The sequence below is a fragment of the Dermacentor silvarum genome, chromosome 8 (genome assembly GCF_013339745.2).
Source record: "Dermacentor silvarum isolate Dsil-2018 chromosome 8, BIME_Dsil_1.4, whole genome shotgun sequence".
NCBI lineage: Eukaryota > Metazoa > Arthropoda > Arachnida > Ixodida > Ixodidae > Dermacentor > Dermacentor silvarum.
The window spans coordinates 174,600,489-174,624,119 of record NC_051161.1 but is presented as its reverse complement, the minus strand read 5'-3'; the positions used below and the strand labels follow the sequence as shown (position 1 = coordinate 174,624,119).

The following is a 23,631-nucleotide window of genomic DNA, read 5'->3' as shown; positions in this document are numbered from 1 at the left end:
GAAAAAAAAAAAAAAAAGGGTGATGGTATAATGTGGCGGACAGACAGCCAAAATGCATGTCCCTTTGAAAATGGAAATCTGATGAAAAGGAAAAGTTTCTCTGCGCAAGGTTTTCATGGGTAGAGTATCAAAATTAGTCGCACTAAATCATTTAAGCTTGGCTGTTCGTATCATGACCTCCTCTATAAACTCCTCTATAAAAAAGTTTATAGAGGAGGTCGTGGTTCGTATACACAACATTCCCATGGATCAGTATAGTGCTCGCAAGAGCTGCTGAATTGAATTGTTTCTCTCCTCACGCTTTTATTTGAAGCATATTCTTAAGACGATACAGCAGAAGCAATGATCGATGAGAGCGCGGGAGCAGTGCCGATGCGATATACGCGGCAATGCCAGCGAAGCTCGAGGGTGGCCGTAACCGTGAGAACCAACCGTGTTAGGGATCATTTCAAAAATATTGTAGGCGCGAATAGTCGATGTAGCAACGTAGCGGTACGCGGAGAGTTCAGTTGCACACTTTCATCCTTAGAAGGTCGCTATTACTATAGGCCCCGACGCGTAAAGCACGACCGTTCCTTCCGCTAGCTTTTATTTTCCCGTGTGGACAGCACAATAAAGGTAATCTTGAAACTCGAGCTTATGCAGCGGGAATTAATAGGTCATGAAGGTAAAAAACGACTTAGGCGGATGACCGTGTACGTCGTTTATATATATATCTATATTCTGTTCATTCGCGCTGCAGAAACTCGGGTTTCTATATCAATGTACCAACTAGTCCATGCACGAATTACCCCATGGGCTAGTTGTACCAACTAGTCAATGGATGTTGGCAGCAGCCAACGAGGCGGCGCTGCACGAAATGAAGCAAGGAAATGAATATAAGGATTGCATTCTCCATGCCATGTACTGTATATTATTTGGGTTTGTTTGTTGTTGTTACCTACGCGTTCGATCCCGCTGCAAAATCGCTCGTGCAACTGGGTCAGGTAGTCAACATTATTTCGGAGCCCTCTACAACGGTCCTTCTCATGGCCAGACAGTTGCTTTGAGACATTAAATTCCGTCAATCTACGCGTTAGAAACACGAAAAACAAACAGAATAACGTGCACAGCAGTGCGCCAGGACCGCCGTGCGCTCAACGTGCGCTACGTCGCATCGTCTGCTGCGGGGGTTAGTTCGGGCGGCACCTGGCGGCACTTTCGGTCTCTACGCAACAGTTTTTAGGCCCGCGCGCCGCCGTAGGGGTGGCGTCAGTGAGCAGGTCGGAAGTTTATAGAGGAGGTCGTGATTTAGTCTCGCGCGGTAGCAAGAGTCCCTGGAGTCCTGCCGCTAGTCACCGTTACTAGGGGCGCGATCTTGTGCGCGTTCCAAAATGGAACGGAGGCGTTCCGTTCCATCGAGCCGCACATGATTGGTCAATTTGAACGTCGCGGTTGAAATTGACCAATCGTGTGCGGCTCGATGGAACGGAACGCCTCCGTTCCATTTTGGAATGCGTACAAGATCGCGCCCCAGATCACCTGGCCGCACGGCCATGTGGCGTGAGCCACTGCATGCCCGATTTAAAGGGTCCAGCCTTACCCATTTATCCACGAAAAGCTTTTCATTATGGTAGACAAATATTTTAAAGGTTTACCTTGCATAGTTGCTTAATTGTCTGTTTTAATCACGTTTTCATCAAATTATAACTAAGTTGTCAATTTTTATAACTAAGTTGTCAAACACGTTTTCATCATTTTTTTTTTCAAGCCAGTCAATCTCTCTTTCTCTCTCTCTCTCTCTCTCTCTCTTTTTTTTTTTCATATCGTAAGGACGTTTACATTAAACGTCACCCCCTAGCTACCCTAGCGGCTAGAAGAGAAGACCCCCCGTTGCTCGTGGTTTTGACAGTTTTGACACGGCAACAGGTGATGTTTTGACGTGGGCCAGCCTGGATCTACGTAGCTCGCGAGCTGACTTGTTCGTGCTGTCAGTCGCGTCGAGCAGCTTCCTTTCTGTTTTGCTTTTTTCGAGCCAGTAACGGTAAGCGCTCGGCCTCCCTCTCCACCTGCGAATGACAATCCTGTCTGTCGGGGGAGAGAGAGCCCATCATTAATGTTGCGCCTGAAAGAAAGCACCAGTAAGGCCGGCTACCTCCGACTGGCGATGGACGGCAACGCAGCAGCCGAGAGCGCGGCGGGCGGCGACGAAGCCGCTGGTGCAGAGTCGGACGCCGCCCTCGAGGTGGTGGTGGCGCCCACCACCGCGGCTGCACCAGCACCAGCCGCTGCGAGTAGCGTCCTGCTGGCGCCTCCGAGCAGCGGCGGCGACCCTTTTCCCCGGGGCGAGAGTGCGTTCGAGCTGTCGCGGCATCTCTCCAAGTCGCCGCTTGCTCGGGTCATCTCCGAGACGGAGGAGGCCAAGTCCCCGAGGCCCAAGATGGAGTTCAAGCCAACGCCACGACGCGCGCCCAGGAACGGCAAAGGTGCATTTGACGGCCTCGTTGGGCGCCTGATCACTAATGCGTACCCCTGACAACCTTGGAGCAGTTCTTTGGCTGGCGAGATGGTACCACCCAGCTTGTGCTCCCGAGTCAAACCGACCTGCTTTAAGACCCGCGATTTGGTCCAATCGACTCAGCAGCTGAGCGATGGCTGCGTTTAGCAAAGCTGGTTCGGCCTTCTGGAACCGGGATGAGCATTGTGCGCACTGGCTTTCCCTTGGTGCAGCTTTGTGCAAGTTGTTAGGATACGCCAGTCTGAACGGACAATAAGCATAGAGCTAGAAAGGTACACGGTGCTTCCAAACACTGAAAAAGCTAAAACGAAGCAAATAGCGCAACCTCGTATAAGCACAATGTGGACGAAGCCGTAGAGTGATGGAGGGGCCAAAGTCCAATATGACACAGCAATCATGATTTTATAATAACGACGGCGACCGTTTAAGGGTACCGCACAAGTATAATTTCGCCGCCACAGAAATTGCTCCACTGCTAAGTATAAAATCGTTTTTGCAAACACTAAAATTTTAATACAGCACCATTGTAGTTTGCCAAGTTTTCCATTGTTCAAAAGCTGCATAGGAAGTTACCGCTCTAGGCCCATAAAGGAGTTGAGATATCTCCATTTCTGCATTGGACCCATGCCAAAAAAGAGATACTCCTTTGTTGTGTGTCAACCTATGTAATGCCTTTCCTGTAGATGTACCCTAATCAAAAGTACTTTGTAGTGCCCTGTGAAGTCTCAACTCTTAGCTAACAGGTACTTTCTGGCTGCAGAACGCGGAACCATGTGCCTTGCTGTAAGATTGTCACCTTTGTTTAGAACAGCCTGCGAAAGTTTTACATGCCTTGTCTTGCACTGAAAGTATCAGTGAGCACGAAATAGAGACGAGGACAGAACAAGCACTCTTGCCATATGAGCATGATTGACAGGTGCATGTTAATATTCAGGCCATATCTTGACCCATTCAATGAGGTGCACGATCGTGCCCATCTCAACTGCAGTTTTCTTCTGCAACTTGTGTTTGGTAGCTGCATTGTCATGAGCCATTACCGACAGTTGCCTGTGCACTGCATGCTTTGCCACTGCGTTATGTTACTTTGTGCTGGTTGCAAGCACATCATTTAATTTCCTGTTCAACTGCTATCTAACTGTATCTGTTTACATGCTTGTACAGTGCACCTTTGTCTATGCACTGTGATTATTGTTGCATATTTTAAGACTTGTAATGATAAGATCTGCCGGACTTAGTTTTTAAAGGGTTACTAAAGATGTATATTAAGCGACATTCGCTTTTGCAGTTGTAAATTAGTCACTATTACTGCAAGAGGAGGCTTGTGTGTGCAAATGCCAACTTTAGGAATACTGTGTGTGTTAGATCGATTTTGGAATATGGTTTGTTTCTTTGGGATCTATCACAAAAACGCCTAGTTGAGAAAATTGAAAGGATTTGAAACAGCAGCCAGGTTCATACTGAGCAGGTATGCCTAGTAAAATGGTTGTACTGTGATGAAAACTGAGTTACATTGAAAACAAGTGTCATCCCATGGAAGAGCACTGAAATTAAAACTTTTCCATTTAATATAGGATAAAAAAATTGTCATTATCAGTGATAAATATTTTAAGCTGGCAAATTATGTGCATAAACTTATAATATGTTAAAAATTCGAGATTACCAATCCAGGGCAAGCATGTTTACAAATTCCTTTTTTTTGAAAGGACTGTTGCCGAGTGGAACTGATTGTCGTATGTGCAAGTGTGAACCGATACGCGCTTTGTGAATAACTGTAGCCCCCGCAGTAACAACCTCGAGCAATCTGGGAAATGCTATGGAGAAAACACGCAAGGAAGAAAGAGCCTGAGGCTTGCTGCGAGATTTTTACGCTGTCTGCTTGGGTCTAGTTTATCAGTGACTACATTGCAAATATGAGATAATACTGTGACATCACACTGACATTCTGTCTGAGATTATGCCGAGAAATTGGTTTTCTTTCATTTCCCTTTTACCCGCTGATTTTTACTATCGCATTGCGCCACCGAGTTTGAGGTCACGGCAGCTGGGTTTTGATGGGGACAAAATGCCCAAGCGGCTTGTGTACCTATATTTAGGTGCACACTAAAAAAGCTCCAGGTGATCACACTTTCACTATGGCATGCCTCATTGTGGTTTTGGTACATAAAATGCCAGTTTTTATTTTAGTTATCAACCTCTTTCCACCAAATGACTTGAGTTGTGAAAGAGTGTGTCTGGAGCGAGTTCTTTAGTGTCTCTTTAAAGAGAAATTCTAAATCAGTTTAGATTGATGAAGTATTCTTCCAAAACTCCTTTTTTTTATTTGATGTAAAGAGGTTGAAGAAAATGAAGGCCGAAGCCCCACTTCTTGAACTTCGTGCCGAAAGCCCAGCATCGGTATGTCAGTGCGACGTCAATGTATTTTCTTCTGTTCAGTCTGCTGTGGCACAGCAACAGTTCTTGACTAAGTTCAGTCTTTCGACTCGCCATGATGCTGATAAGCCCGATAGCACGGGATCAAATTTCGCCCACGGTGGCTGCATTCTGATGTGGGCAAAAAACAAGAACGCCCGTGCATTGAGGGCATGTTAAAGATCCCCAGGTGGTCAGAATTAATCTGGAGCCCCCCACTACGGCATGCCTCATAATTGTATCATCGTTGTGGCATCATAAAGCCCCAGGATTTAATTTTAAGCGGAGTCTTTTGGTCCTTCAGAATGCAATGTGGTCCATGTTTACTGATGAACAATTAACACGGTCTGAGCAGATGCTCTGAAAATCTGACGTCATGGCGAGCTGGCGCAGGAGCTTCAAGGTGGCGTCTTCCTTCATGAGTTTGGTTCACTTTTCCTCTTTGTAACTCTTTTGTGGGCCAATCTCGGTCCAGTACAAAAGTGTAGGTCTTCCTACTCCCCTCACGCGATAGAGTGCCATGCACAGTGACTCAGCTTTCAGCACACGCCACGCTGTGGACATTTCAGTACAAGGGGGGATGGAATGAGACCTGTACTCGCTAGCTACTCACCTTAGCATTGCAATGCTGCACCCGAGTGAATCGCTGATAGAAGCGGACTTTCAAGAAGAAATGTGAAGATGGAGCCAGGTGTCGGCTATGCTTGCACTGGGACAACTTGGAAGGCGATTCAACCTCTAGTCAACGCCAATCAAGCGTTGCTCACAATAATTGATACAGTTCATACACTCCATTCTCACTCCCATTGATCGACTTCAAAACGAGACGTATCAACTTGCAACTTTTCGGCTTGCCCAGCTTCCACCTGTGATATGAGTCTCATTTAGTGTAGTTTGCTATAGTAGAGCTTAGCATCCCTAAAGTGCCTTGCCACCCAGCTTGAGCTGCACCCTTTGCCACCCTAGATGGTCTATTTTGTTTTGAGTGCTTTGGAGAGTGTTCCCTTATTCCCTGTGTTGGCACCACCGTGCACTGCCCTGCCTGTGTCAGTGGGGGGTGGCGGCCCAGCCGAAAGCGATGGTGGCCGTGCAGGCAATGCAGCCTGCGAGCAGCACTCATTTCTCACAGACGTCACGGACGTGCGACAGATGGAGCAGGGCCTGCTGCAGCTGCTGCACGACTTCCACTCGGGAAAGCTGCAGGCCTTTGGTGAGCACCTCATTCTGCGTGGGCTGTGCTTTGCACTAGAAACGAACACTGTTTTTGAACTACTGCATGCAGTTTTATTTACTTCATTTATACACGTACCTCATGGGTCTCAACATTGGAACTTGTGTGAAGGGAGAATTGCGCTTTTGTTTTTACAAAGAGTTACAGTAAAAAGAAAAAGAAGGCAAACTTTTGGGTTGCATGTGCCTGTTATACTTCCAGCATAACACGAGTGCATAATAATATATGGCAGTTTTTAATTTTTCTATGCTTTCTTTGGTCTTTGTTCTCTCTGGTAACGTCACCTTGGGCATCACACCTAGTTTCTTGGGTGTTAAAAAGTTTGAGTATCTTTCAAAGAAGACATCGTCCTCAAAAATTTGAAAAGCGATTCAACCTCTAGTTGAAAGACAATGTCTTCCTGAACTAGTTGAGAGATTAGGGAATATCATTGTGGTGATTGGCAGGTGCTCGAAGCACACAAAGGCGTTTATTGCACACAGGCGTTAGGGCCGACCGTTGGATCAGTTCAAGGAACCGCGAGCGCGAGCGGCGTAGTCCGAGCGATGCGCTGGAGAGACTGACTCACTAGACAGCGCTGGTAAGGCTGTCTACTGCTGCCCACTGCATTGTCCCTCCTCTTCACTACAATTACCCCGGGGACGAAAAAGGGAGCCGTCCAGCGACTTAACAGTTCGTCACTATTAGCGGATCATAATACGGTTTGAGGCGCTCGATGTTGACAATGTCGCGTCCGCGACGGCGCATGTTCGAAGATCGTTCAACGGGCTCAATCATATAGTTGGCGCCCGCTCGACGATGCGGTAGGGACCTTCATACTTGGGCATTAACTTAGAAGACAGACCAGGTGCAGCGGAAGGAACTGAGAGCCACACAAGTGCTCCAGGCAGGAAGGTGGGCGCAGAGGTGGTGTCACCGCGAGTGTTCTTCTGGCGCTCTTGGTCATTGGAGGTAAAGGCCCAGGCGAGGTCGCGGCACTCTTCGGCATGTCTCACCGTATCAGAAATGGGCGCACATTCAGATGTGTCGGGCCGGTATGGTAGCATTGTGTCGATGGTGTGTGATGGGTGCCGGCCGTACAATAAGAAATATGGCGAAAAACCAGTAGTGCACTGCGTAGCGGTATTGTATGTGTAGGTGACGAAGGGCAGAATGGCGTCCCAGTTCATGTGGTAGGAGGAGACGTACATTGAGAGCATGTCGCCGAGCGTACGGTTGAATCGTTCCATGAGTCTATTGGTTTGAGGATGGTACGCCGTTGTGTGATGAACAACGTGGCACTCTTTGAGAACAGCTTCAACTACTTCGGAGAGCAAGACTCGTCCGCGGTCACTGAGAAGCTCCTGGGGTGGCCCATGACGTAGGATGAATCAACGAAGCAGGAAGCAGGCAACGTCGCGCGCTGTAGCTGCCGGAAGCGCCGCAGTTTCAGCGTATCGCGTAAGGTGGTCAACTGCCACAATGGTCCAGCGGTTTCCAGCCGATGTCATGGGAAGGGGCCCGTACAAATCCATACCGACGCGCCCAGAGGGCCGGGTGGGGCAAGAAAATGGTTGCAGCCCAGCTGACGAAAGGCGGGGTGAAAATTTCCAGCGTCTAAAGTTTGTACGCAAAAGCGTACAAACTTTTGAACGTAGCTATACATCCCTCTCCAGTAGTACCGCTGTTGAAGGCGCTGGTAAGTCTTGAAAACGCCAGAATTGGCACACTGGGGATTGGTGTGGAAAGCTGCGCAAATTTCGGAACGCAGGCTGCGAGGCACTACTAACAACCACTGGCGACTGTCAGAGCTGTAATTGCGCCGGTGAAGCAGGTCGTCACGAATGGCGAAATGGTGAGCTTGACGGCGCAACACGTGGCTTGTTGACCTGGTCGATGAATCAGAGAGCCAGCCTATAATCGACGCAATTCAGGGGTCCTTGCGCCGTGTAGAAGCGATGGTGCGAAGGTCGATGGAAGACACAGCCAACGGAGATATATTGTCAGCCAGGGGAGAGCGTGAGAGGGCATCGGCGTCCGAGTGGTGTCGTCCGCTGCGGTAGAGTACGCGGATGTCTTAGTCTTGCAGGCGAAGTGCCTAACGTGCGAGACGGCTGGACGGATCTTTCAATGACGCCAGCCAATATAGTGCGTGGTGGTCCGTGATGACACGAAATGGGCGGCCACACAAATATAGCCGGAACTTAGTAAGAGCCCAGATGATCGCGAGACATTCTTTTTCAGTCACGGTGTAATTACTCTCGGCTTTCGTAAGCGTTCGGCTGGCATAAGCAACGACGTACTGAGGGAACCCTTGCTTGCGTTGCGCGAGGACAGCGCCAAGCGCCAACACCGCTGGCATCTGTGTGTACCTCTGTAGGGGCCGTCGGGTCGTAGTGGCGCAATATTGGGGGGGAAGTCGGCAAACGACGATTCATGAATGCCTCGTTGCACTCTGATGACCACGAGGTGAGGAGCCCGTTGCCCCCTAGGAGCTTCGTCAGGGGCGATACGATGGCGGCAAAATTCCGAATGAAGCGTCCGAAGTAAGAGCATAGACCGATGAAACTGCGCAATTCTTTGATGGATGTTGGCTTGGGGAACTCGGCAACGGCACGAAGTTTGTCGGGGTCGGGGAGAATTCCGTCCTTGGATACGACGTAGCCAAGTATCGTGAGTTGCTGTGCAGCAAATCGGCACTTCTTTATGTTTAATTGTAGGCCGTCGTTGGGTAAACACGTCAAAACACGCCGGAGGCGTTCGAGGTGCGTTCTGAAGTCGGGCGCGAAAACTACAATGTCGTCAAGATAACATAAATATGTGTGCCACTTTAAGCCTCGCAGAACTGTGTCCATCATGCGCTCGAATGTCGCGGCCGCATTACAGAGTCCGAAAGGCATGACGTTTAACTCGTACAAGCCGTCGGGCGTGATAAAGGCTGTTTTCGGCCGATCGACTTCTTCCATAGGCACTTGCCAATACCCGCAGCGCAAATCCAGAGATGAAAAGAACTCGGCTCCTTGCAGGCAGTCAATTGCGTCGTCTATGCGTGGCAGGAGATGGACGTCCTTGCGAGTGATCTTGTTGAGCCGGCGATAATCGACGCAAAACCTTACGGAGCCGTCCTTCTTTGTAACAAGGACGACAGGCAAAGCCCATGGACTTTTCGAGGGTCGGATTACTTCGTGCCGAAGCATGTCATCAACTTGCTTGTTAATCACATGACGTTCGCTAGCAGAAACGCGATACGGGCATTGTCGCAATGGTGGGTGACAGCCAGTGTCGATGTGATGCGTTACAGTTGAAGTCCGACCCAGGGAAGCTTGGCCCACATCGAGAGACGAACGAAATTCTTCCAAGAGGGACAGCAGCTGGGAATGCTGGGCCGCTGTAAGGGTTCCAACTATGGAGGAACCAAATACATCTAGGGGCAATGTGTCAGATGTAGAAACGGCACTGATCGTACGGTAGGTGGCGCAATTTGGGTAGTCAGACACGTTGATAACTTGCACATCGTTGATGGCTTCCACGGTACCGACACATCCTCCTCGGAGCAGCATGGCACGGTATGGGCACGGGTTGCAAACGAAAATTGCGCTAGTGCCCTTGGTGATGTCCACGGTCGCAAAAGGTAGCAACAGGCCCTTCCTTGCGAGGAAACGGCCAGACGGCGAAAGTAATGCAATGGGGTCCGACAGGCCACTACAGTGCATGGACACTATCATTGAGGCGTTGGGAGCAACCTGATTGTCGGCTTCGACAATCAGTTTCCTGGAAAGCGACGAAGCATCAGTGGGCGTCAAATCTAGCAGCGGCAATAGTTCTATTTCAGCCCGTGCGCAATAGATAACGGCATTGTGGCGCGAGAGAAAATCCCAGCCGATGATGACATCGTGAGAGCAGGAAGAAATTATGAATTATATGGCGTATACAACGTCCTGAATTTCTACACGAGCATTGGAAGACGCCAAGGGTCGAATATGCTGAGCACTGGCTGTGCGAAGAGATAGTCCGGACAGGGGCGTCGTGACTTTCCAAAGTAAGCGGCAAAGTGTAGTGTCCATAACACATACTTTGTCCACGAGTGCAGACGCGCAGACACCATCGACAAACACGTCTATTACATTGGATGGGCTCCAATGAGGACTTGTGCACTTCGACGTTGTCACAGCCCTTGCCTCTTGGACTGCGACTGTTAGTTTTCCTCATCCCGAGGGATGGCACGAGGCCGCATCGGCGATAACGAGCGCCGGCGCGGGGATGAGGAACGGCGGGTGTTCGGCGGCGGGAGGTATGTCGGTGACACACCGGAAGGTGGGTCGTAAGATGGACGGGGCGAACGGTTTGTCCGGGATGATTCGACGCTGGGCGGCTGCACACGATTACAGAAACGGGCCACGTGACCGGCGTAGCCGCAGGCAAAGCATATAGGCCGGTTGTCAGACGTGCGCCACCGGTTCGCTGTAGCTGGTCCCGTCCACGTCGGAGCATGCCCTGGATGGAGCGGCTGGTGATAGGACTGTATAGCGGGCTGCACTGGTGGCCTAGCCACGACGTCGGCATAAGTAAGGGGCACAAGCAGAGAGTGGGTGGTGCCGGGGCCTGTTGGGTTGGTGCCACGACCTCGGTGTAGCTCAGTGGCACAGGCTCAGGAACATGGTGGCGGCGTTGGTCGGGCAAGACCTCTGCGATTTCTCGCTCGATGGCGCGGTGGCACGATAGTCGAAGCGGGTTGTGGCACATGCGGCGGTGGACCAAAGGGTACCAAGGAGAGTTGGCATGCTACTTCCTCCCGAATGAATGCCTTCATGTCTGCAAGCAGTGCGGTCTGGTCGAAGGTGGTAGCCAGACCAGCGATGTGTTCGTCACGTGATGAAGACCGACGAGTCAACGAGCGCTGCCTGCGTAGCTCCTCGTAACTTTGGCATAACGGAACGATCTCTGTGACGGATTGTGGATTCTTAGTGAGAAGCGTGTTGAAAGCGGCGTCCTCGATTCCTTTTATAACGTTTCTGATTCTGTCCGATTCCGACATCGTCGCGTCCACGCGCTTACACAAGTCCAGGATATTTTCGATGTAGCTAGTGAAGGACGCTCCCGGCTGTTGGGCTCGTTCTCGCAAGCGGGATTCTGCTCGTATTTTGCGCGCAGCAGGACGACCAAACACAGCTACTAATGAGGTCCTGAACGCAGACCATGTCGGAACTTCCGTCTCGTGGTGGTTGTACCAGAGGCTTGCCACGCCGGCGAGGTAAAAGAGTACGTTGCTTAGTTTCGCGGCATCGTCCCATTTATTGATGACGCTTACTCACTCGTACGTGGACAGTCAGTCCTCCACATCGGTGTCGTCGGTGCCGCTGAAAACAGGAGGATCTTTGTGGCGAGGTAGACCAGAGCACACGACGGAGGGTGCAGGAGGCGTTTGCTGGGACGTTGGCTGGTCTTGAGACATGGTAGAAGAGAGGGTATGGGATTGAAGCTCCAGGATGCATTCGAGTCTCCACCACTTGTAAAGGCACGCAGGCGTTAGGGCCGACTGTTGGATCAGTTCAAGGAACCGCGAGTGCTGTTCGAGCGATGCTCTGGAGAGACTGACCCACTAGACAGCGCTGGTAAGGATGCCCCACTGCATCGCCCCTCTTCTTCACTACAACATTATTTAATAACATCTGTGCACTTGGCAGTAGCAGAGGGGTCTATGTACACACACTAGATGATATGCTGGAGTTTGTATAAGTAGAAGCTTTTTGCCATTGTAATTGAACACAGTCAGTCAAAAAATAAAGAGGCGGGGGGAATGTATCTGTACTGCAAATTGTTGCAACAATAATGTGGGTGCTTCTACTTTCTGCCTCAAAAGTGGAGCACACATTTTGAGGAGCACTGACAAAATTTTTGCCTGCTTCATTTCTTGTTCAATAATTGCCAACCCTTTAATAACGTCACGAGGCCTCTATTTTTACGATGCACAATAAATAATTAATTGTATAATATTTTAACTCTGCAAGTTCATAACATGGCTTCAGGTGTGTGGAGCAATTTCTACAAATTGCATGTGGCATTCATCGGGTATCGGAAACCACTCACGTGTTGGTTCGGTAATGGTCACAGGCCACACTGTCAAATGTGCAAATAAGTGCAAGGGAAGATGTGTAGCAAGCTCAGCTCTGAGTGACATATTTTTAGTTAGCATTCAGTTTTATTTTCTCATAATATGGATCTACTTCCCTAACAGGTGAGATGTCGTCCTGTTATTGATTTTATTTCTTTCACTGATGCAGTCATAATGTGGCTTACAGCAGCTGCACCCTGCTGATTGATGCACGTGTTGCTCTGTTTTGTGATGACCACCAATCATGCTTAGCACTCTCCATCCTGCAAAGCTTTGTGTTCACATTAAAGATAGACCTGTTTTGGGAATTGAGGCCCCACACAGCTACCTATAAAGAAGAAAATATTTTTGATGTAGTAACATTTCCAACCAGTGTATCCACACTGGATGATTCTTACCCTTTATTCTTGAGCAATCAAGTTTTTGACAGCAGTGTTTTGTTTTATTTTCTTACTGGTTCCATTATCAATCAATCCTGGTTCCATGTGATGAGTAGTAACACTGAGTTTTGTTTACTGCAATGTTGCCTGCTTTGTTGTAGAAAATCTGCGAGTGTGCATTTATCGTTCGCAAGTGTTGGTTATGAGCAAATTTGCCTGGCTGCAGGTAAGGACTGCACTTTTGAGAAAATGGAGCATGTGCGAGAGCAGCAAGAACGACTGGCCCGTCTTCACTTTGAGCTCAACGCTCAGCAAGAACACTGTGGGTGAGTGCAACGTTGATCACGTCTTAGAATTCACCAAAATTACAATTCTGGACTGTTGTTTTCAGTGGAAGCAATGTAAAGCAGAAAGCTGTGTGCATTCTTTAAAAATTGAATTTCTAACAACTGCTGGATTAAAGCACGAGTGGTAAGAATAATTTATGGTTTTACTGAATGGTATTGAGAACAAAAACTGAAATAGTGTACAAAATATCTGCCTTGCCCTTGGTTTCCGAGTTTGATGAGGCTGAAAAAATTATTGTAGATTTTGCTGTGACAGATGATGCTTGTGCTGTGCGTTAAAAGAAGTTGCTTTGTAAATGTGAGGAACAGGCATACGTGAACAATTATTCACAAAGTGCTTGTTGTGACCTCTTAGCACAAACCTTGTTTGTTCCTTTACCAGCATTCTCTCAGAAGCTATGACTTGCTAGAGTCTGTCACATTTCTGAAACTTGATTCGGTGTATCCTAAAGGAAGTTTACGCGTGCTGAACTAGTAGTGCCAAAGCTATGGGTGCTGTGTCAGGTAAAGAATGGACAGCAAGAGGACAGGGCAGGCTCAAGTAGACACCTTGCTCTTGGTGAAAGCTGTGGGAAAGATTATTTATTTATACATACCTGCAGAAGGGCTGAAGTGGAAGAGCAAGTGAAGCTAAATTCACCAGAAAATTAGAGGTGCAGTGTTTGTGCGTATGTAGAAACATAAAGGCAAACAGTGAAAACCAGCCTGCTGTGAGGCATAGAAACAGTGGAATGAAATGCACTTCTAAAACAAAAGCAATAAAAATACCTAGATGAGCCAAGAACAAATATGAATTAGATTCCAGTGAGGCACAGAGAATGCAGTGACAAGCTAACATGTACTTAAATGCACACACACTACAAAGAAGCCTAAAGGGATGCTGAAATGATCTTGACTGTCGTGTACAAAGAACGTGTGGATATCTGAGTGAGTTAATACGTATTCGTAATGTAACATCTGTGTGAAAACAACACAGATGTCAGTGTACAGATGCACTAAGTTGGTCGGGTAGGCACTTGTGACCATCAAGGGCCCTGCATAAGTGCTCCGCATAAATCATGTTATTTATTATTAAAGTTTCAACAGCTTAATTGCTCTGCACATTTTTACCTACCTCTGCTTATTCTAGGTAAATTGGGTAAGTGATTGGCTTCACATGTGAAGGAGTACTTCAAGCACACCACTCCACTACTTGCGTCTTCATTTACACTACTGCAAAGTATGCTGAACGAGCATTTACTGCAGTGATGGAATGGATCATCGTTGACTCGATTACATTTTGCTAAAATCACTCAAGAAACATGGTTGGTGAGGAAGAGTGCAAACTTTAGCGATTAAAAGCCAACTTGGTTACGTTAATGAAATAAGTAGAGCAAACTAAGGTTGAAATATGGTCCGTTGTAATGAGCGTAGACTGTTACGCAAAAGAGATGTTTGAAGCCACGAGCACAAAATGTAGACAAATTGACACGGTAGCCGAATAATTGCAACGCCAGCGAACTTTTGCATTTGTGTGGGACCCTGCAAAACAAGTGGAGCCTGCCCGTGGTGACAGGCGCATTGCCTTTCAGTCCAGAATCCGAGGAGGGACGGCAGCTGGCAAAGGACAACCTGACAAAGCTCATTGAGAATGTGAGTCTTGTTGGGCGTTCAACATATCTCGCAGACGCGGAAGCCGAGCACAAGGCGTCTCGCCTTCCACCTGTTTGGTTTTGCACGCTTACTTGCGCATGCCGATGCACTAACGGATTGACTGAAACATGTGCCTGCTCTCGAGTACGTGACAGCTATCTCCTGCTTTAGAGTGGAAAATTCCGATGTCGGCGTACGAGTGCTCATGGTGCAGTTCTTTTTCAAAGCAAACTCGGTTGCAAGTTTTCCTGTCCGACTTCTGCACTCCTCTTTGCGAGATTTACCTTAGTTGCACTCCTATTACAAGTGCACTGCAGTTTGTGATTGTGATATTAGCCCTTGTCTCAATTTCTTTCCCAACTTTCGAATAACGAATTGAACATTATCCTGTTTGATTTGACCACGAGTGGTATAGTCACTACAGTAGAGCTTCAGTAATTCGAACTCGCTTATTTGGGCATTCCAAATCGTTAAAGAAAAAGCTGTTTGAATGATTGAGCAAATCAAGTGGTGGCTGTAAGCCATGCTGAAAGTGAATTCATCTTTGGCTTATCTCGGCTGCTCATGGTAGTGCGAATTCCTTGACAAAATTTTCTATTGTACATGTTTGTTTGTGTCGAATGTATTGAAAATTCGGAATACTGAAATTAAAACCAATGCAAATATCTAATAACATAACATTCAATCAAATATTTGCAAAAGCCTACATTATAGGGAATAGCAAGATGACTCTGGATGTAGTTCAGTCTTCTTGTGACACAGCAGCATGTGTTCCACACATAGACTTTATTACAGTATAGCCAAGTACAATAAATGATATATTCGACACACCGTCAAAACTTGTACATGTATATATTCAACACACTGTGCAAACTTGTACATGAAGTGGTGCATGGTTTGCACATGTACTTCATGTACCACTTCATGTACCACATGAAGTGGTACATGAAGTGGTACATGAAGTGGTGCAGGGTTTGAGACCTGCCTGGCTGAACTACTCAAACAGTTTGGTGCAGAATTTTCTTAAATTGTGTGAGAGCTATAGAGGTAAACCTTCGCCTTCTGCGGAAGTGTAGCGGTTTGTTAATTACTTGAAGCGCAGTGACACCAGTAGGCTTTGGAATGTCGCAGAATTTGAGAGTGCAAGTCCAAGATCCTGCAAGTCACAGAATTTGATAGTTTCCTTTAGTTTCAAAGTAATTAATACAGTGGAACCTTGTTAATGTGATCTTCGCAGGAACCAGAAAATAAAATATATCATCTAAAAATCGTATCATCCAAAGCAAGCCCCAAAACGTAAGAAAACTCTTGGTGACAAACTCGCTAGCAATGCTTCCTGTGGAGTCGAGTAATACTACTCCGCATAACACACATATTATGCAGAGAAGCATCACGACACCGCACAAACCGCAGACAACACACTTTTATTGAGCAACTTTATAACAGTTCGTGAGTTTTCACTGAACTTCCTTTATTTCAAAGTCCGTAAACAAGTTATTTTGAAAGATAACAAGTTCCTTGACATAGCTCGTGGCACTACGAGCCCAATAATTCCGAAACAAAGGAACATCGTAGAGAGCGTGACACAACGAGCAATACGGATGAGGGCAGGCGGTTCATTCTGCCACGTGACCGTGAAGATCTCACCTGAAAAGCCCCCCCCCCCAGAAAAAAAAACAAGCGTGAGCGAAAGTTGACGCAAGCAGACGATACTACGGGTGCGAAAATAGTGGTCGGGCGGGTCCGCATGACACCAGTTTCCGCGCCACGGCCAGTCTGGAGGGGCGTGCCGTGCACATTCCCTTCCTTCTTCGAGCACGCACCGTCAGACCAGCCGTGCCCTGTGCGTGATCAGCAAACGGGGCAGCTCTCATTGGTCTGCTTCGGTCGCGGCTCGTTTGCCACCGGGGCGCGCGGCAATTTAAATCAGTCCAGGACCGATCCCTCCCACAGCACGAAAAACCTGCTTCGCGGTAGCTCTTGTGGCACGCGTTTTGCCGCCGCCAGCTCGCATTTTTCCTGCTAGTGTCGCCGGCCCTTAACACGTTATTCGTGGGTCGTTGGTATGTAATTTAATCTAGTACACTTGATTATAAAGCTACGAGTTTGCAGTCGTATCATACAATTTCAGGTGAAAACGCGACCGTATCGACCACATAAAAATACTTGCTTTTACGTTGGCCAGGAAACTAAAAAAAAACAATGTATCATCCCGAAAAATGTATTACGCAGAATCGTATCAACGAGGTTCCACTGTACTCTGAAGCTAAAGGAAAGCACAGGCTTGCCCTTAGGCTGGTAGGCCCAGCACATGCATTGTTAAAGCAAACTGCAGGCATATAAGACCTAATACTAGAACCATCACTCGAAACTTTGTGCATTAGAACCAAGGCACTGGAAAAGGATGTCCAAGATGTTAGAAACCACTGACACACAGATTGTTGACATGCACAGTGTGTCTGCATATATTTCTCCCTTAGTGCATTAAAATTCAGCTGTGAGTGAGCATTTGCATGTGTCTTCTTTGTGTTGTATCGCTACAGCCCTCTAGTTTTCAGATTATGATTGTTCCCAGAGTTAATGTCAGGTTTTTTTTTTTTTTTTTTTGCAGCTACAGCACCTCAGCCAGTCCATGTATCCTTTTCATTGTGTCATGTTCACAATGATTTGTTGGAAGCTAGCATTCTGTGTTTGTCTAGTGTGCCTTTCTGTGTCATTCTGTCTGCACTACAACAAATTGGGAGGTGACCTACCAACTAGCTACCCTCATCGACTCTTGAAGTTGTGTGTTTGCATTCTTTGCCACCTACAGTATAGCTTCACTTCAGTAAATCCAGCGTCTTTCCTGCCTTGCTGTAAACAAAGCCTAGTTGAGCTGCCTTGACCCTTTGCCCAGAGAGCAGCTGCAATCGCACACCCAGGGAGTGCAGACTGATGTCTGACACTAGCTGGGGCGGATGCATCCCGCCCTTCTCAGCACAAAGACTGCAGTGCCACCTTGTAAGATGAGCAGCTTCTTTTCTAGCTAGGAGAGAAAATGTTGGGACAAAGCTGGAGCCATAGAGTTTATTACAATCTAACCTAGAACGAAATCTGGCACCACAGTTTAAGCGAGTTTTCCAGCAGGTGCTGCACCACCATGGGAATGCCATGTTTGGTTTGTCTTTAACGTGGCTTGGGTTAACACATCATCAGGCCTTTTCTAGCGATCTCCAATTACCCGTTCTAGCTAATTCCAAGTTATGCCTGCAAATTTCCTAACTTTATTAGGTCATATCAGCGCGAACTAAAATACAAAGAAAGAGACACACGGGAACACTAGTGTGTCTCTTTGTGTTCACGCTGATATGACCTCATGATGCAAAACGAACTGGCCCAATCTTTCACCTTCCTAATTTTATCACAGCACCTAATTGTCTGCTGTTCTTGACTGCACTTCCCTTCCCTTCGCGCCCATTCTGTAACTCCGATGATCCACCGGTTATCTGTCCTACATATCACGTGGCCTGCCCAGCTCCATTTTGTCTTCTATATATTCAACTAGAATGTCAGCTACCCCTGTTTGCTCTCTGATCCACGCTGCTCCTTTCGTGTCTCTTAATGTAATGCCTAACATACCTCGTTCCATCTCTCGTCATTGATCGATCCTTAACTTCTCAAGCTTCTTTGTTAGCCTCCAAGTTTGTGCCCCACATGTTAGTATAGGTATTATTTAATAATGATTGTACAGTTTTATTTTCATGAATAGTGATAAGCTACTGGTCATGATTTGGTAATGCCTGCCGTATGCACTCCAATTACTTTCAGATATAGCGCAAATAAGTACACACACACTCGAAGACACGACAGACGCGGACAAGCGTCTTCGTGTGTGTGTGTACTTATTTGCGCTCTATCTGAAAGTAACTATGTTAGACCAGCTAGCCGAACAGGCGGTCCTTCTGAAGTGTGCACTCCAATCCGTTTTTATTCTTCTGTAGATTTCCTTCTCATTATCCCGTGTGAGTAACTGACCTAGATAATCATAAATCTCCAGCATTGGTGAACAGGACAATGTCATCTGCAAGTTGCTGAGATATTTGCCGTTTATCCTCAATTGTAAGCCTTTCCATTCTAATAGCTTGAATGTACTTCTAAGCGTGCAGTAAATGCAGCACCACTGCTTTCCTGCACACATGCAGCTTTATTTGAATGAACTAATTATACCGGGTGTTCAAAATTAAGCTTTACGGAATTTTTAAAAATCGCCTGTGGCAGGTAGCATAATTCTTATCGTTGAGCTGGGTTATACGAAGAGGTGGACATTAGCACAATAAATTGAAAAAATATTCAGCTAATTAACAAAAATTGACTAATAACCTTATTAGTTATTACTTTACAACGCATATTGCAATTTACACATTTTTAGATTCCTATTGATTTGAATTTTTTAACTAATACAGAAGCTTATCACAAAGTTTCATTGCTGTCTGCACTGTATAACAGAATTATATTTTTTTCACGTAATGGTGGCATGTGCTTGCCAATGAAAGCGTATGTGAATGCTGTTTTCAAAACGGGACCGGTGAGCACGAGAGAAATTGAGTCCTCGTTCAAAAGAGTATTCTTTTTGCTTTTTAGCCATAAGAGACCTATGGGACTGCAGAATAATAAGCAAAAAGAAAGTAGTATCAGGGTCCTTCAATACTTTCTTCTGGTCATGAAAGCTGCCACCAGAGGCCCCACCGTGAGTAGAAGGGCACCGATCTGCCGTGCTTGGAAGGGCAGTCGAGCGTTTGCATGAATGTTTGCCATGAAAAACACCTCGCCCACATTTTTATTTCACTGTGTTCGCTAACTAAACATAGCAGTGCTTACTCTTGACCAAATAAGATAGCGTGCGAGTTGTTTATTACTTCAAGTCATTGATTGTTAGTGATGATGGTTCAACCAAGGCTGCCCATCAAGTGTTGCAATTTCGCTTGTGCTCGTACTTATACCTACGTTTCTTGATTTATGTGTAGGTGATTAAAATTGTGCTTAAATTATACAGTGCGCCGTGACTAAGCCTAGCTGACCCACAGATTAACGTTACTTGCGCAAGAAGTTATGGTGCGCCCTACTGCACGCTGGCGGTCCGCAGTGCTCATTCTCCTGCTAATTGCCTGTTTATTCTGGGGCATCGCGAAGCTGCCAATGGGAATTTCGCGCGCAGTACAGGCACATCTGAATAAAGTCATATTGGCACTAATTGCAGCAGCAGCTGTCACTACTTTCCTCTCTCCTGTGGCTGGACAGGATGAACGAGCACCAGCACGAAATAGCCAGTTCCTTTCGCGTGTAAAAAAATGCAAATGTAACTTAATAAAAAAAGTGCCCAACTTCAGCCGTAGTGCTGACAAAATGTGTTCTGCAGCCAACACTGGCCGAGGAAGTACGGTCGTCCAGCAGGATGTCTTCAACAATTTTCATGTCGACATTGGCACTGGCTACATTGTCCACGGTGCACACTTCTATGTGCTCTTCCACAATTTGCAGAAGGCACAGCGGCTGGTCAGATGGCACTTGCAAAAATCCCCTAGTCTTTATTTCGGTCAGTGCACTTGGCTCTCGGGAAGTGCTCCTCAATGTATGGAGGCAGTCCTTGCAGCTTATTTTAGCGAATTTTCTTGCAAGGTAGTCCAAAATGTAGTCCTTCGTTGACTCCAGACGATATCTTGCATGCACTCAGCTGGCTCCAGTAGTTCAAAAGAACTGCCAAGGTATCAATCTGAAACGCAAATATTTTGCTCTATCACTCAGTGAATGGCAAGAGTGAGAAATTTTAAACACAAGAAAGCATAATATATCTTCACTGCATTTCAAACGAGACGTGTATGCCATTAGCATCAAATGGCTGGACAATCATTATCACATTTATATACAGAGCACAGCTACTCTGCAAGTTGTTTTGGTGTGTGTTATTAAAAGGTTTACCTGGTTAGCAGTAGGTTAGAGTACACAAGTAGCGTACTCCAAAGGTGTGTACCAGACTTACCGTGAATTTCTTCTTCAGCTGAATCGGTGACGTCTGCAGTTGTGACGGGCGCAACTTCGGCTCCAGCACAGTTTGACCTCTCACCGCCTTTTTGCAGGTGGCCGGCGTGTCGGCGCATGCGAACATTCTTTGGGCTTAGACAAGTACACAGGCAAGCCTTGGAAAATCCTCGGAATGGCGTCTCCTACCAGTTTGGGTTGATCGCGTGGCACTGACACAACGTTTCCATTCACTGTACACACGTCCGCATGAATAATGTCTCCGGCATCAAAATGCTTTTCGCACACGCGAAAGTACTTCGATTCAAACGAGAACCCGGCAGTCTCTTGTCGCTGGATTGCTTGCTTGCACCTGCCGCGTAGTTCTGGGTTGGCTGGTAAACAGAATGAGGAGACTTTTTTTGTCGACAGCCTTGTATTCGAAGCGGCAGCCTGGTACACAGCAAGTGTTAGGCATCACTGCTATGGCGAATTACGAGGTACTGACGTTACCACATGGAGAGACACGTTCAGGCGAAACAAAAAACAACCACGCACAACAGCACGCCGCACCGACACTCCACTTTCCGGCAGCAGCGGCCGCCTTCCCCTTCTAGCAACACCAGTGCCGCGGCGCTGCAACTGCGGGCGCTATATGAAGCTCTCCCATAGCGTTACGTGGGAGTTTCATGACCAGGAGAAAAGTATTGAAGGACCCTGGTAGTATTCTCAGCTGAGGTGCGCAAGAATTGAGTGCTGAACCAATATTGAAACTCAGTTTGGTGGATATAAAAAAAAATGCTTATTTTCAATCACGGGGAGTCTGGATTGACGACAAACTGATAGTAACATACGAACATGGAGCCACAGATGTACAGTAAGCTCTTTCTCACTGTGGACTTGTATTGTTCATTGCAGGCATGGAAGATTCCTTGGAGCAGGAAGAATGACTTAAGCGGAAAGTGTGTATATAGCAATGTTCTGCTGTGTCTGTTTCAGAATCATTCTATTAAGTGTCTTCAGCTTGTAAGCAATGCAGTACTGTACTGTAGCACTGTGCAGAATTAACTTGTAATGCTTGTCGTATCTGCTTTCTGAATAAACGACACTATATAAAATGTGCGCTCCATTTCAATGCATAATTGTTCGCACTGGTTTTCCTGCTTTAGTTGGGCATCAAAATATACAACCTTAGTGGCAGCAGGTTTAATAGACAATGTTAAGGAAAAAGATCTGAGCACGAAAAACCAGAAGGATGCAGGAACAATGTGTAAGTGAAATCAAGAGTTTGTTTAAAACGTGTCTGATCAGGAGGAGGCATGGTAAGTACCATATATTCCCGTGTATAACCCACACCCACAATTACAACAGCCCGGAAAGAAAAAAATTTGGCAGGGACACTTAAGACTGCTTACGTGTGGGAATGCGAAAGCACTATAGTCCCTCTGGTGAAATGTATTTTTCCGTGCTTTCTACGCAAGCCTGCATTGTAACTGCACCTCGGTAAGGCCAAATCAAAACCATCTTAATGCGCTTGCTTGCCTGCAAGTTCATAGCTCGGACTGCTCAGCGGCATTCAGTTAAGACATTCGTGCTTTTCATTTTATACACTGGTGGCATGGTGCCACCTCCTCCCCATTGGATGTGCCATCACATTGCCCAACGACACACACATTTAGCCAAATGGCCGTGACGTGTGTCAACCAAAATCCTGGAGCCGCCGGGGGAAGCGTGCTCATCTCCCGCCCCAACCAAAGTTTACAAAATGTTCTTTTCAAAGGCGTTAATTTACCCTGAGACATGTGACATCAATCTGAGCATTTTTTAAAAAAAGGTTTTACTCTTTGCGACATCGGGCATTTTTGGTACCATCTTTTCGTCACGCCAACAAATTTTCGCGTAATGGAGCATATCATGCGTTCGCATAAAAAAAAAAAGTTTATCACTCAACCGAAGGGAAGAATTACTCGTTGGGTAAGCCAAATCCAGCAGTTCGCCTTCGACGTCGTTCACCATCTTGGAAAGAAGCTCCCCAATGCGAACGCTTTATCAAGATTACATATTTCGGATACTACAATAACTAAAAATCAGCATATCGCAAGTATTCGGGAAGACACAGAAGAGATTCTGTTGAAGGATGGAAAGTTCGAGGCACCAGAAACAAGTTGCCAGACGATTTTGAAGCTTTATCACAACAGCCCCGAATCTGGAGGGCACGCCGGCTTTTGAAGGACATATATGAAGGTGCAGCAGCATTTCACGTGGAAAAATATGAAAAATGGTGTACACAATTATGTAAACACCTGCCACCATTGACAAGTGAAACTCTAAATGAAACGAAATGACCATGCCTGTGTACTCCCATGTGCCATTTGAGGTTGTACACCTGAACTTTGCCGAGCTTTGAAAGGGGCAGGAGTGAGTAAGACGCAAGCTTTTCTGGTTGCTATTACTCATGTACACGAATGGCGGCTGCAAAACCAGGAAATGAAGACTGCAACGCTGTGATTTTGTTTATGGAACAAGAAATGTTTAAGAATACTAAAATCATTGTCACCGAGCACAGAGAGAGAGAAAATCATAAATGAAAGGCAGGGAGGTTAGCCCAGCTTGCTACCCTACACTGGGGAAGGGAAAAGGGGAGGGAAAGATTAGGAGAAGAAGAGAGAGTTCACTGTGGATATCATTAACGTGGTAACAGTTTTCTGTTCTATATCACTGGCAGTCACTCAGTCCGGATCAAAGACGGTCACTCAATCCTGTAGTTTTCAAAAAACGCAGCTGCGCTTTTGTGGCCTTTTGTAGCTGTGATATGCGAGGCCATGGTCCCAAGACCTTGTTCAAGGTGAACGGTTTTCTATCCAGCTTACTTAGAGCTGTGTACAGGTCATGTCTTTCATTTTCAAAAGATGGGCAGTAGCACAGTAGGTGTTCTATAGCCTCATCAACAACGCAGGCATTACACTCGGCGCTATCAGCCATTTCAATCAAACACGTATATGCATTGGTGAATGTAATGCTCAAGCTTACGCTTGAGCGTTGCATTCCGA

General features: G+C 46.7%; 1 protein-coding gene and 1 long non-coding RNA gene across 2 annotated transcripts; both read left to right on the top strand.

Annotated features, from left to right (window-relative positions):
- Nucleotides 1-1,869: 1,869 nt before the first annotated feature.
- Nucleotides 1,870-21,699, top strand: LOC119461854 (coiled-coil domain-containing protein 28B-like). Its single transcript, XM_037723224.2, has 7 exons — nt 1,870-2,465; nt 5,958-6,116; nt 12,835-12,934; nt 14,527-14,587; nt 17,199-17,221; nt 17,484-17,587; nt 21,500-21,699. The coding sequence occupies exons 1-6, from the start codon at nt 2,096-2,098 to the stop codon at nt 17,527-17,529; spliced, it is 759 nt and encodes a 252-aa protein (XP_037579152.1). The 5' UTR covers nt 1,870-2,095; the 3' UTR covers nt 17,530-17,587; nt 21,500-21,699.
- LOC125947627 (uncharacterized) lies at nt 14,598-16,753 on the top strand. The gene is made up of 2 exons (XR_007468456.1): nt 14,598-15,475; nt 15,539-16,753. It is a non-coding gene; the product is annotated as an uncharacterized LOC125947627 (long non-coding RNA).
- Nucleotides 21,700-23,631: the final 1,932 nt, after the last annotated feature.

Bases quoted from the DNA above. Each gene is read 5' to 3' on its own strand.
- LOC119461854 (XM_037723224.2), top strand. From the start codon at position 2,096: ATGTTGCGCCTGAAAGAAAGCACCAGTAAGGCCGGCTACCTCCGACTG. The intron at 2,466-5,957 runs GTGCATTTGACG...TGCCTGTGTCAG, and splicing joins CGCGCCCAGGAACGGCAAAG to TGGGGGGTGGCGGCCCAGCC. The intron at 14,588-17,198 runs GTGAGTCTTGTT...TTTTTTTTGCAG, and splicing joins TGACAAAGCTCATTGAGAAT to CTACAGCACCTCAGCCAGTC.